This window comes from Odontesthes bonariensis, chromosome 15 (assembly GCF_027942865.1).
Source record: "Odontesthes bonariensis isolate fOdoBon6 chromosome 15, fOdoBon6.hap1, whole genome shotgun sequence".
NCBI lineage: Eukaryota > Metazoa > Chordata > Actinopteri > Atheriniformes > Atherinopsidae > Odontesthes > Odontesthes bonariensis.
Genome location: NC_134520.1, coordinates 14,676,548 through 14,689,163, shown reverse-complemented (window position 1 = coordinate 14,689,163; position 12,616 = coordinate 14,676,548). Strand labels below are relative to the sequence as shown.

At 41.0% G+C, this 12,616-nt stretch overlaps 1 protein-coding gene across 1 annotated transcript in view; it reads right to left on the bottom strand.

The window, feature by feature from the left end:
• Positions 1-12,616, bottom strand: part of hcn2b (hyperpolarization activated cyclic nucleotide-gated potassium channel 2b) — a 43,762-nt gene that overhangs the window by 10,201 nt on the left and 20,945 nt on the right. The window contains exons 5-6 of the mRNA XM_075485117.1: positions 4,436-4,582; positions 2,848-3,088 (exon numbers count right to left, since the gene is read on the bottom strand). Of these exons, the coding sequence (XP_075341232.1) occupies positions 2,848-3,088; positions 4,436-4,582 (388 nt within the window). The remainder of the gene's footprint in view (positions 1-2,847; positions 3,089-4,435; positions 4,583-12,616) is intronic.

Below are 12,616 nucleotides of genomic sequence, written 5' to 3'. Positions count from 1 at the left end.
CAGCAACACATCAAATAAAATCAGGACATGTTTAGCAGTGTGTAACATCCCCTCTTCTTCTAACAACACTCTGTGAGCATCAGATTTTGTTCTAAAACCTTTACATACCTTTTAGCATAGATGGGGCCTTTTTATTTTTCCACTTTGCTTCAGCCCATTTTAAATGAGCTTTGGCTCAGGGAAGACAGTTGTGTTTCTCAATCAAGTTCACAAATGGCCCCCTCTTTCCATGATTGAGCTTTCACCTGCATTTGTGGATGGCGTGGTGAATTGTGTTCACAGACAATGACTTCTGGAAGTGTTCCTGAGCCAGTGCAGTGATTATCATGACATAATCATGCCTGTATTTAATGCACTTCTGCCTGAGGGCTCAAAGATCACAGGCATCCAATAGTGATTTCCAGCCATGTTTCTTGTGCATAGAGATGTCTCCAGATTCTTTTTATTATCAGTTTCTTTTACAGCCTTTTGTCTCACAACTTTTTAGAGAAGTGCAGCTGCCAGCAAATTCAAGATTAACAAACATTTTTATGAAAATAGTCAAATGTTTTGCACAGCGTCTCCATTTTTTGGAAATTGGACTTGTATACGATGAATTATTTCTTGCCCTAAGCAAACTGAACTATTTGGCTTTTTTGTTGCACTTTACATCATCTGGTCCAGTTTATTATAAACTTTTTATGAAGATGCAAAGACATGATAATTAACATATTTTGTGCTCCACTTTTGTTAGAGTTGTGGAAAAACTCTGGCCCGCACATCCTTTCATAAAGTCTCAATTGGGATCTTCCTGCTCAAACATAACACAGTCATTTGCATATCGCCAGCATCATTAGCGGGCAGTGCAAAGTGCTGGGAGAGGATAATAAAGCTAATGAAACCACAAGGGCTCAATAAAAGGGCTGTTCAAACCATTGGATGACCATTTGTGGTGCCATCCTTAGATATGATGAAGCATACAGAGAATTGCTGGGCAGTGAATTTTAGCAGCAACATGAATATTAAATGGTTCTACGTGGGCACATATTAACTTGTTTGTTTAACATGGAAAACATTGTTTTCTTTTTCCCTTACTAGGTAAAAAATGACCCAAAATTGCCTTTTAATATCTCACTACTTGATGCATTTGAAAGGAAACTCCTCCTGTTATCTATATTCATATTTATTGATATGACTGGATAGTGTAGTGGTAAGATTGAAGAGGGTTTGAATCCTGACCCCCCTGTATGAAAGATACATGAGGATCCTTAGGCAGGACCCCCTTACGCTACCTGCCTACCTGGGATATGAGTGTAAGTCGCTTTGGATAAAAGCGCCAAATGCATAAACACATATTTGGATCCATGTCGACAACCTATTTTCCCTAATCCAGGTGGAGAGAAGCTGACTTACCATGAGGGGCACTAAACAGGCTGTTCAAAAAGTTGTTGTATAAAGTATTCTTTGGTCAGCTCTGACATGATAGCCTTGATGATGTCACCATTCATATCTCCTGTTCATCTTGGAAGACTGTAAAAGACTATTCTTCAAAATGGGTACAGAGAAACTGGGGATGTGCCAGACTCACAGGGTGTTATGAAAGTTGATCCTGGCCTGTTACTTCAGTGCTAGTTCTCCTTTAATCAATGTCTCCACTGAGCTCCACTGTAATACTAGGTTAAGGAAGTACACCTTTAGCATTCCAAGGCACCATCATCTTTACATGGAACCACATGAGTATTCTAAATCAAATTAATATTTAGGGCATGAACATAGGACCTCTGGGTGCGTTGTGGTATCTGTCAGGTGGGACATGAATAGCTGATCTTGAGGGGTCCTTGTGAGGAGGGGGTCTACGAACTGAGCTTATCTCAGAGCTTCCGGCAGATGTTAGATCGGATTAGGATTTGCAGGTTGTGAAATTTGGTTAAATCTTTGGGCTCCTGAGTAGAATGGTTGGGTGCATTGTCCTATGAGGGGGGCACACCATCAGGTGCTTTGTCTGCAAGAAAGTTCAAGTCATTGTCTAATGAGTGCATTTGCCTGTATACAGCTTTGACTTTCTAAAAAAAAAAACACTGAGTCCAATCTTGAACTTTTCTGTTAAATAAATCTGAACAAAACTATGACAAGGTCAATGTCTGACATGGTCTGATCTGTAAGTAAAACCTAAAAAAACAGCTACTGTACATTGTGTCTGCGCTATAAGGGGATGTTAACATCACCATCTACTTTCTTTTCTTGCCAATTCAGATATTTCACCACAGATACATACAATGCAGTGGTTAAATCATGTTGTCCCTCCGATTCAAGCAGATTGTTAGTTTTCTGCATGGAGACCTGTGATTTCCTCCACGTTGGCAAGCGTGACTTCAAACTCTCTTTCCTCGACATTGCAAATGGTTCCATCATCACAGTTCTGATGTGATAATTAGCTGTTGTTAATTAGACTTGTGTGTGTGCCGTTCAGCTGTGTCACTACAACAGTGCTCGGAGCAGCTGACACATTTTCTACAACCACAGTGAACTCTAGTATGCTGACAAGGGCACCCGACGTTAAAAATGCAACCCGTTCAATTTGGCCGCAGCACTTAGGAAAGCGCCTACTAGAGCATGACTGTGTGGGTTTATGTGTTATGATGGTGGCTAAGGCTCCACTTGTTTTAAACAGCCACAGAGGGTCAACTGCTGGAGGAAAAGGGACAGAAGTGGCTGTAAGGCATCGCTGTGCAAGAGGGCCAAATAAAATGTGTCAGGGTGTTATTTTTTGGGGTGGTTTTTTATGTGTAAACAAAACTTGCAGAGTTAAAGAATCAAAGGGAATAGACTAAAACGGATCATACTACAACACCAATGAATGTGAAATACCTCCAAAGTAGGAACCATCCATAAGCTTCATGCCAATGTTTCCTTTGGTCAGGACGCTCACCACCCCGTGCTGGATGAAGTACATCTTCTTGCCGATGGTACCCTCTCTGATGATGTAGTCCCCTGGTTGGAAGACTTCAAATCTCAGTTTGGTCAGCATGGCTGTCACAAAGTTGGGATCGGCGTTGGCAAAAAGCGGCATGGAGGCCACCAGCTTACGGCAATTGAAATTGACAATTTCCTAAATGGTGACAGGAGACAGTAAGTGGTTTGTGTTGAGAATTCACTGCTAATTATACAACTGCTGACATGTTAATGGCCACAAGGGTTGAGTTTATTTGGCATATTTAAAAATTTTCATGCTAAAGTTCTTTCCATCTTCAGTTTTTAAGATATTTCCAATTATGGTGTAATTCAGTGATACAATCATTCATTCAAAAATTTTGTGACCATGTGTTAAGTAAAGCTCAGTTGAAAACTATAAATTAAATTCAGCCATGCGTCAATTCTCAAGTGAGTGGAAATATCAGAATGGTATTGTTTTCACTTCCAAAACTTTTAACAGTTCAGGAGCTGCAAGCTAGCCCTGTGCCCCTGGAGATAGTCCGGGACAGTGGAAGCAAAGCTGAGCAATAAGCCGAGGCACTTGGCAAGCCGACCGGGTGCTCACTTGCCCTAGAAGCTACTAGCTCCAGGGTAGCCCAGTTCCTAGGCACATATAGCCAGGTGCTCCCAGAGCTTGCAGCTTCCGTGGCGAGTCAGCTTACAGTTGGCTTGCAGCTGTGCCACGAGTTTGCTCTGCTGGGTCCCTGGCTAGCCCTGTTCCAGGCCCTATGTAGCACTCCCAAAGCTAGTGGCTTATGTGAGTAGCTCCCATTTGACTGGGACCAAGTGAACAAGCTTCTTTCGGCCTCCCACAGCTCACTGAGTGCGATGGCTTATTGTTCGGTCTGGCTTGTGATGTTTTCTCCACGTAGCCTTTTCTAACTTCTTCTCAGCCGGCAAGCGTCTCATAACATCTGCTCCTCACAACACATGCAGATAAGTTGCGCAGCGCGCTGCAAGGAGTGAGGATTGCTTTTTAAGCTGGCTCCTTCAACTCTACATAGAACATGCAGGCTGCCGGACCTCACCTTTCTGAGACTTTCAGTGGTGATTCAAGGCAGAAATCCTTAGCCAAAGCACTGATGACTGATTTTGCTCATGATGTGTCTTGTAACACACAGCAAATATCTTATGGCTGTTTCAAAAGCTAAATCCTTGAAATTTAATGAAGGAGGACTTATCTAAAATGTACTTTGAGCTGTTTGTGAAGAAAGAGGAGTTTGTTTACGTCAAACTGCTGAAAACTGGGATGAAGTAAGTGTGCTTCATTCAAAGACTATAAAGTAAGTAATAAATTGCTACAGAAAAAGATGGTTATTTCATTTCTGAACTCTTTATTCCTGTTATTAGAGGAAGAGACCAAAACAGAGCAGAGCATTCAAATGAAAACGCTCCAATCCGGTTACTTGGTGGACAGATAAGAAATGTGCATATTTATGGGTAAATAAGTGCAACTACAGTGAATGTTTGAGTGATGTCATACCTCGCGCAGAGGCTCATTAAGCTCCTCCAGGATGCTCTCTTCATCAAACATCTTGCCCTGGTATCTGTGCTCGTAGTAGTCATGGATTTTCTGTCGGAAATCAGCCGGCAGTTTGTGGAATGACATGTACTGCTCCACTTGCTTGTACTAGAAGATGAAAATGGTGTGAGAGAGCAAACAGAAGCATAAATCAATTAATAAAGCAGGAAGCAGCAATTGTTTAGTAAACTTTGCCAGTTTGATAAGGTCAGATGAGCATCATTGTGATCAAATGTGAGAGACTTGACACTCCACTCACTGCGACTTAAAAAGCCCATTTGTCAGACTGTTACCACCAGTTTCAGCAGTGAAGCTATTGAGATGTACATGTGAGCTCTGCTAACATCCTGTGACCCATTTCTAACTTGTAGCTATCGGAGGAAAACTGCGATGAAGCTGTTAAGAAAATATGACAGCTCTATAAAGCCCGCAAGGATTCATCACGCTCCGCTGTGTTTGGAAAAGAAACCCACTATGACTGTGCATGTTAACCACAATCACTATCCCTCTTTGGTAAAATTGGTTTATCAATGCTTCCTGTTTTTTGTTTGCTTGCTCTGCTTTTGTCTTTTTCTTACTGGGCAAATGTTTAGAAAATATAATCTTGCTCTCCTTGGGGACAACATTTTTTTTCCCGTGTTTTATTTTTGATGTGAGAAAAATAAGTACAGTCTGACAATCTCTTCTATGATCAGTGAACCAGTGGCCATTTGCGTCCTCAAGATTCTATTCAAGCAAAGCCGTTTGTTATTTAAACTGGAATTGGTGAATATGTAAGTATATGGATTAAAAAAAAGGAGGCCAGCTCCAGCACATCGTGTTTGCTCACTTGAAGGTCAAACTGAACCCAAATGATTTGCATCATTGCTTCCTCAGCACTGTTACTGTTATCTACATTAAATGCAACATAAATGTCCACTGCTCTCAGCTCATCATATCACATTTCATGCCTAGATTCCCTGTAGAAATAACAGCCGCTGGATCTACTCTGTGGCCTCTCCTATAAGGTGGAATTGCAGGGTACCACTTGGGGAATGAATGGTGTTATTACTCCCAATTCACTCTACACAAATTGCTCTGCTTTATTAATATATATCGTGAGTATGTGTTATCAGTGCAGCTTCACACGTCACTACCTTGCTGTAAATGCAAAACAACTGATCGCTATGATGCACACACTGCAACACCCTGAGGGGGTAAAAAGTGGCCATGATTTAGAGCAATAGGTCAACAAAATAACCTCTTGAAACTAATAGAGAGATAATTGCTTCATGTTATATCAACAGCTAACCCATTGGGACAAAAAAGATCCAGAAATTTCTAACACACGCACACACAAACAACAAAGATCGAGATCTCACAAATCTCCAATTGGGTGAAAGTAGATCTTGATAACTGAGCCTAAAATGACTCTTTTGAAGAAACCAAAGAAAGAAAAGCAGGCTTTAAAGCGACGACCAATACGGCACAACAAGTGCAAAAACACACGTGGACCTGTGCTCAGAGTTGTTTCAAATGTTACATAATTTTTACCTCTTTCCCAAGTGTGTGTGTGTGTGTGTGTGTGTGTGTGTGTGTGTGTGTGTGTGTGTGTGTGTGTGAAGTAGTGTGAGTCAACCCTCTGTGGGGAAAAACATCTGTCAATCAGAGGAAAAATACATTTCCAGCAGAGGGGTGAAGGAGAGTCCTCCCTGTCCAAACTAACAGCGGGATTTAAAGGATGCAACATTTATAAAGGCAGAGGTTGGGAGGTCAGGTGGATGGTGGGGCACTGACAGTGACCTTGCTTATAACAGTCAGTGACACATGCACTGGTCAGGATCGTTCACTGTCCAGGAAATTGCATCGTGTCACACTGCAAGGTGACATATAGCTCAGAGAATAAAAGGGAGAGTTGACCCCGACTGCACGACTCACATGGCAAATCACAATATCCTTAATACAGCACGGACAAGCTGTCACGGCAGGACATCTTTCATTTTGATTCCTTGTTGTGCAGGAAGGGTTTCTCTTTATATATTACATTACATTACGGTCATTTTGCAGACGCTTTTATCCAAGGCGACTTACAATTAGTGTGTTCCACATCGGTAGGCAAAAGAACTTCAGGTCACGATGAAGTCATACATGCATTTCCTGACAAAACCAAACAGCTAAGAGCATAACTAGCACTAGAGTAAGTGCGGTAAGTTAGGTACCTAAACAAATGGGAAGACAATTTAGAAAACAAAGACAATTTAGGAAACAAATAAGTGCGTAAGGAGCTAGGACGAAACAGGTGATGTCCTAAGAGGGCGGATCTGGGTAGTGTTTCCTGAAGAATATAAGGTGAAAGGAGAGTTGTTTTAACAATGTAAGAACTGGGAGACAAGTGACATAAGGAAACTTGAAAGGGATTTTGATTAGAAATCCACGTTATCTGCTTTAATTCTGCTTTTTCCCTCTGCAGGGTCTATACATTCCCGTTTCCCTTTCTTTCACTTTTTACTCCGTGCTCACAGTCCATGCTCTTCCGTAGTGTGGTGCGTATGGTGCGCAGGTAAACAGCACTGCCTGTTTACAGCACACATGAACTCAAACATGGCAAAATGTCATGTCATTTTGGATCGTGCTCTTTTAAATGAACCAAAAATGATTTTCTTTCTTAAAGGTTGGGTAGGGGATCTTTTTCTGGAACATTTTTTTACATATTGCTTGAAATTCTCTTCACACCCCCATTGCAACCAATTAATTAAAAGTTTTGACATTAATATGAAAAGTTTTAGTGGCCTCTAGAAGGTACAATCTAGGAAAAACAGTATCCAATCATTGTGAACGGACCGTTCACAATGATTGGATCCTGATGCCGTCTATCAAACTGCAATCTGCTCCTCCTTCCCCCTGTGCGCGTACCCTGCTCCGTGAACGAATTACACTCCAGAAGCTTGGCAGGAAGCTAAACTAGAGCCAGCTTGGCTAGCACCTAGCATTATTAAATGTATAGTTAGCATATACTAAATACTAAATACGGCAGCGATCGATGCTTGCTGTCAGAACAGCGCTTGTGCACCTTCGTGCGCGTTCATGTACTCTAGAGGCGTGCCTTCGGGGGGAAAGTGAAGAAAAGGGTTGGGACTTTTGACCTGTGTATTTTCAAAATGCAGCTTCGCTGGACTCAAAATCCAGGATCTCCTACCCTACCTTTAAGTAAACCACTTTTAAACTCCACCTCAGTCTAGTTAGTTACCATAGGTCATGATTTATTTAGCATTAAGAGCTATGGTAGCCCCCCAAAAAAACACCACATCCATTATTTTTCAGATTACTAATTAATCATTTTATCACAGTGGATTCCCAATAAGTTACTCTCTCAAACCCATTCAGATTCAGCTTCGAGTTACCTGATATAACCCTCCCAGTTCATCATGGTTTTTTTTCTGGGTTAGGTCCATTGAGCAGTGCAAGCCCTGCATCCTTAAGTTCAACTCCGCATTCTTTTAAAAGTTAGGTTTTAAAAGTTTGGCACCTCAGAGCAAAATCTCATCTTTTTAAAAAAAAAATGTATTCATTATTTTTTTAAGCCTCGCCAATCGATCACTTTGGGGGCAATTCTACTCCACAATCACACACTAATTAGCATACCTGTGGCAAAAGTGAGCGGTAGGTTCGATGTCTTGTCATAAAAATTCTAATGAAAAGATAACTCGTATCAAAATAGCTAATTGCTAAGCTCCCACTTCTTTGACTTCAGAATCTTTTTCACAGTTTTACAAATGCTTCATGTCTGTTTGTCAAATTGAGAGGTTTCATTTCAGAGCTACTTCCTCGTGTTTCTAATGGTTTGATGCATCAGGCAACGTGTGTTCATGAGGTGGACTTCAGTAAGTCTGCATGGCTGGTGTTGTTGGCACAGCATGACCCCTAAACTCACTGAAACTTGACAAAGTCCTCCCCCCATTTGCCATGTGTCAGTGACAATAAAGATTGAGCCAACTTCCAGAATGTCCGGCTCATTCAGTCAAGCAGAGGGATAAACTGGGAGGCTTCTATTAAGTGTTTCCTACCCGAGGATTCAGAGTGTGACAGTCTCAATTAAACTGGAATGACATCTCCCTCTCGGCCCCTTCGTGGCTGGTGAAGAATCTGAGCTTATTGACTTCCTCAGCGTTAGACTCAGATTAGTGACCATGCCACTCAAAAGCCAGGGAGCTGGGACTCAAATGACCTCGTGTTAAAATACTTATGACTAAGCCATAGTTTATCGTTCACATTTATAGCCAAAGACACACCTCCTCGAGGAATATTTACCATTTAAAGTAAAAAAAGACTGGATTTCCAAACATTCTGATGACTTTTCCAGCTTTCGAGTCTGAGCAGAAGCAAATCTGTCCGTATCATGTGGATCTAAAATCATCCTGGTACAGAATCCATTTTATGAGACTTCCTGCAATTCTTGTATGAAACTGACAAATGTTTTACATTTGTTAAATTCAATCTGCCTCTCTCAGCCTGTGGGCTTAATGGGCAGCAGAAGTAGCAAAAAGGTTTTTTTTTGTTTTTTTTATTATATATATTTTTTTAAATGGGACATAAAGTCCTTAGTTGGTGGACTGCAGCATGATACATGGCTGTCGCTGTAAGCTGCTACAGAGGGAAAGGAGAAATTGAATTGGCCCTCTTAATAATGGATCATGTTTTTGAGCGTCATGGCTCAGGATGTGATACGTCTTATGTCTCTGTGTGTGTGTGTGTTTGTGTGTGTGTGAGAGAGAGAGAGATGCCCTGTCTGTAACTTTAGCAGTATCCTTTTAACTTACTGAACCAGACATCATAAACTGCCAGAGTTTGTGTTTGTTAATGATGTTAGAATTGATTTAGACTAAAACAAAAAGATGAATTTATGTCGTGAATCCTGTGATGGAGGAATCAGTGTTTTAAGCTTGTAATCCGATGCCATCAGGATTCATCAATACGTATAATATGACTAATGTTAGACGTCTAAAATACGTGAAAGTCCAATGATTAAGGAGAGGATGTAAAGACGGCGAGGTGGATATGTTTGTGAAATCTAGAGATTTACAGTCATTTAAGTGGGTACAAGCTTGGTCTCTTTGTTATGGGCAGTCTGAAATGACGCCGTACACAGATATTTGAACATAAAGCCTGTTTTACAAGCGTGGGGCAGAGGGTTCAAATAAAATGTATTCAACTCTGATGATTATGCAAACTTTTATAGGGGAGCATTACTTTTCTGTTAAGAATATCTTCAAATCCACAACCTGAATAAGTAGAAAGTGTACAAGAGCTGTTCCATTCAAATTTGCAGAACCAATGGTGAGCCAACAAACAAAGATTAACATTAGGATTACTTTTAAGGCATGGATGCAAGTCTTTCTTTGCCACTAATGACTGCTGGAAGTTTGGACACCACCGACATCCTGAAATGCTGAGTCACCTCTGCATCGACAGGCCTGTACAGCAGGCAGGGAGAGTTAGAGAGTTGCTGCTTGCTTGTGTATCTTTCTACCTTCTGTTTGATCTTCAGCATGCTCAGTTTAGTTAAGATCAGGTTACTGATTCCGACATTTAAAAGCAACCCTTTTCTTGGACTGGAGCCTATCCCAGCGGTCATTGGGCGAGAGGCGGGGTACACCCTGGACAGGTCGCCAGTCCATCACAGGGCCACATAGAGACAAACGAGACAAACAACCACACAAGCTCACACTCACTCCTAAGGACAATTTTAGAGACACCAATTAACCTAACATGCATGTTTTTGGACAGTGGGAGGAAGCCGGAGTCAGAAAAGTACAATCTGGCCTTTTTATTCTGTGTGCATCCACAAATTTGCATGTTAAGTCAAACTTTCCGTATTTACAATCGTTAAGGTGTCTCTCAATGGTAGCTCCTGATGATGATACGCCATCAAGTGTTTCTTCACTTAAAGAGGTCATTCTTCACCAAGAGGTCCACTCATCCAATTTGGATATTTTTTTGTGGTTTTTCAGGCCTTTTGGTGTTGCTGAGCTCATCGATGCACTGTATTCTCTGCTCTTAGAGCCATGTAGGGTAATCTACAGCCGTCCGAGTAAAAATGAAAAACTCGCTCCAGAGCCAGCTTTCAGTTTGTGGGCAACTCTTGTATTGGAGCATCATGGAGCAAGTAGGATGTCCTGTAGCATATTTATACAGAGCTGATTCCAAGGCAACAAAGACATGAAGACTTTTGTTTCCATTTGAATGTACACTTATGAAATTATAGACAATAAATTGCCTTAATTGGATTTTTAAGAAAATATCAAATTGTTGATTTGGCCACACCTTAAGTTTCTGCTCCCTCTCTGCTGGCTGTGGTTTATTTTTCAGTCTAATGATAGCGTTCTTCACTTGTTCCAACACCCCCTGTATGTTTCATACTCTAGTTCAACTTGCAAATTCAACATTTTTATTCAACTTCGGAGCTTTCGTGTCCTTAATCTGTCACTAGAATGAGTAGATGAAACCCTTTAGATAAAGCTGAGAGTTATACAAAGTTTGGTTGCTTCACTTTGAAACCATTGTTTCTGTTTACAGGAGCAAACTGATTCAATTTGTGTCCACATCTAAAATGTACAAGAGAACATCCCAATATCAAACTGGGAGGTGGGGAGTGGGTGGGGGAAAGCAGTTACATAATGACTAATATGTGCGGTGTCCACTGGCAGATGGTGTATTGCCCAACAGTGCAAAGGCAAATGGACAGACAGATGAAGATGGAAAGACTGTTTTGGGACACCAGTTGCTGCAAATGTTACATCATTTGTACCGGAGCTCTGTTTGTGGAGACAGTGGAAACAGAAATGGACACATTTGAAGTCAACCAATATCACCTGCAACTTCCCACATCAACCACTGTGGCAGGTTTTCATTTCTATCTTGAGCACTTTGTTGGCTTTAAAACTGCGATTCACAAGTGGGGATGCTTGTGTTTTTGTGGATGCGTGAAGAAAAATGTGAAACACCTTAACCCGATGAGAAAAATGAAAGAAAAAAAAATGCGATCAGACTGATAATTAAACAAATCCACGTTTGTCTTAATGTGAAAATAATAATCATCTGAACAGAATGACAAGCCTGTGTGACACAGAGCTCAAGTACATTTCTCAAAATAACCACAAAACCAGCTTTATTGGCACTGCTGAATTACAAGCGCGGAAAATGGACCGGCTCCATTGTAGCCTTATCCGAAAAGTTTTGCAGTCTGTCAAGATAAATCTGCTGACAAAAAACTGTTAGAAAAGTCTGCAGAGTTGTTGAAAAGTGTGGAAAATCACCAAAAGAGACAGCTGAAGTACTCCAGGCCGACCAGGACAATCTGACCCAGAGGTGTTGTTTCAGCGAGTACCACACGCTGCTCACTGAACCCTACAGGGCTTCATGGACGAGGTCCATAAGGAAACCCGAATTGAAAGAAAATCACTAAATTAAAGTCAATAAGGATGAAATATTGTAACTGCAGGTATTAAACGTTGTAGAAGTAGAGGACAATGATTCAAATTCCACATCCAGCAGAACAAAGGAATGGTTGAAAGTAAAAAGATGGACATTTTCAAAGTGGCAAGCAATGACTAGTGATCTAAATCGCCTTGAAAACCATTCGACTTAAAACACATACATACTGTCATGATTTTAGTTTTGTTTTATCTCAAAATCAAAGTGGGGAATAAGGGAATAGTTTTGTTTGTTCACTTTTGGATATATTTAGTTTTATGTTTTAAGCTTTGATTAAACCTGCTGTTTTGTTTCCTGCCACACACACACACACACACACCTGTTTGCTATTTATCATTACTCATCTTGAACATATATTCCCATGGTTTCAGTTATTGCTGGCTAGACTGCCTATGTTCCCCAGTTTCTACCTTTCCAGTTTTCACTCTTTATGTTGTTTTCTGGCCCAGCTTGTGCTTGTTTTTTTTTAAAAAAAAAATGTATTTCATGTTGCTTTGCCCATGTTTGATCTGTTTCTTCCTGGATTGTTGTCACTTGCCTGGTTACTGGACTGCTAAACCATTTTTTTGCGGAGTTCCCCTTGTTGTCTGGCTGCCTGGTTCCTATCCCTGCTTTATCAGTGAAAAATGCCAACAATTCTAACCAGAAATGTAGGCTATGATACAAAGCAGA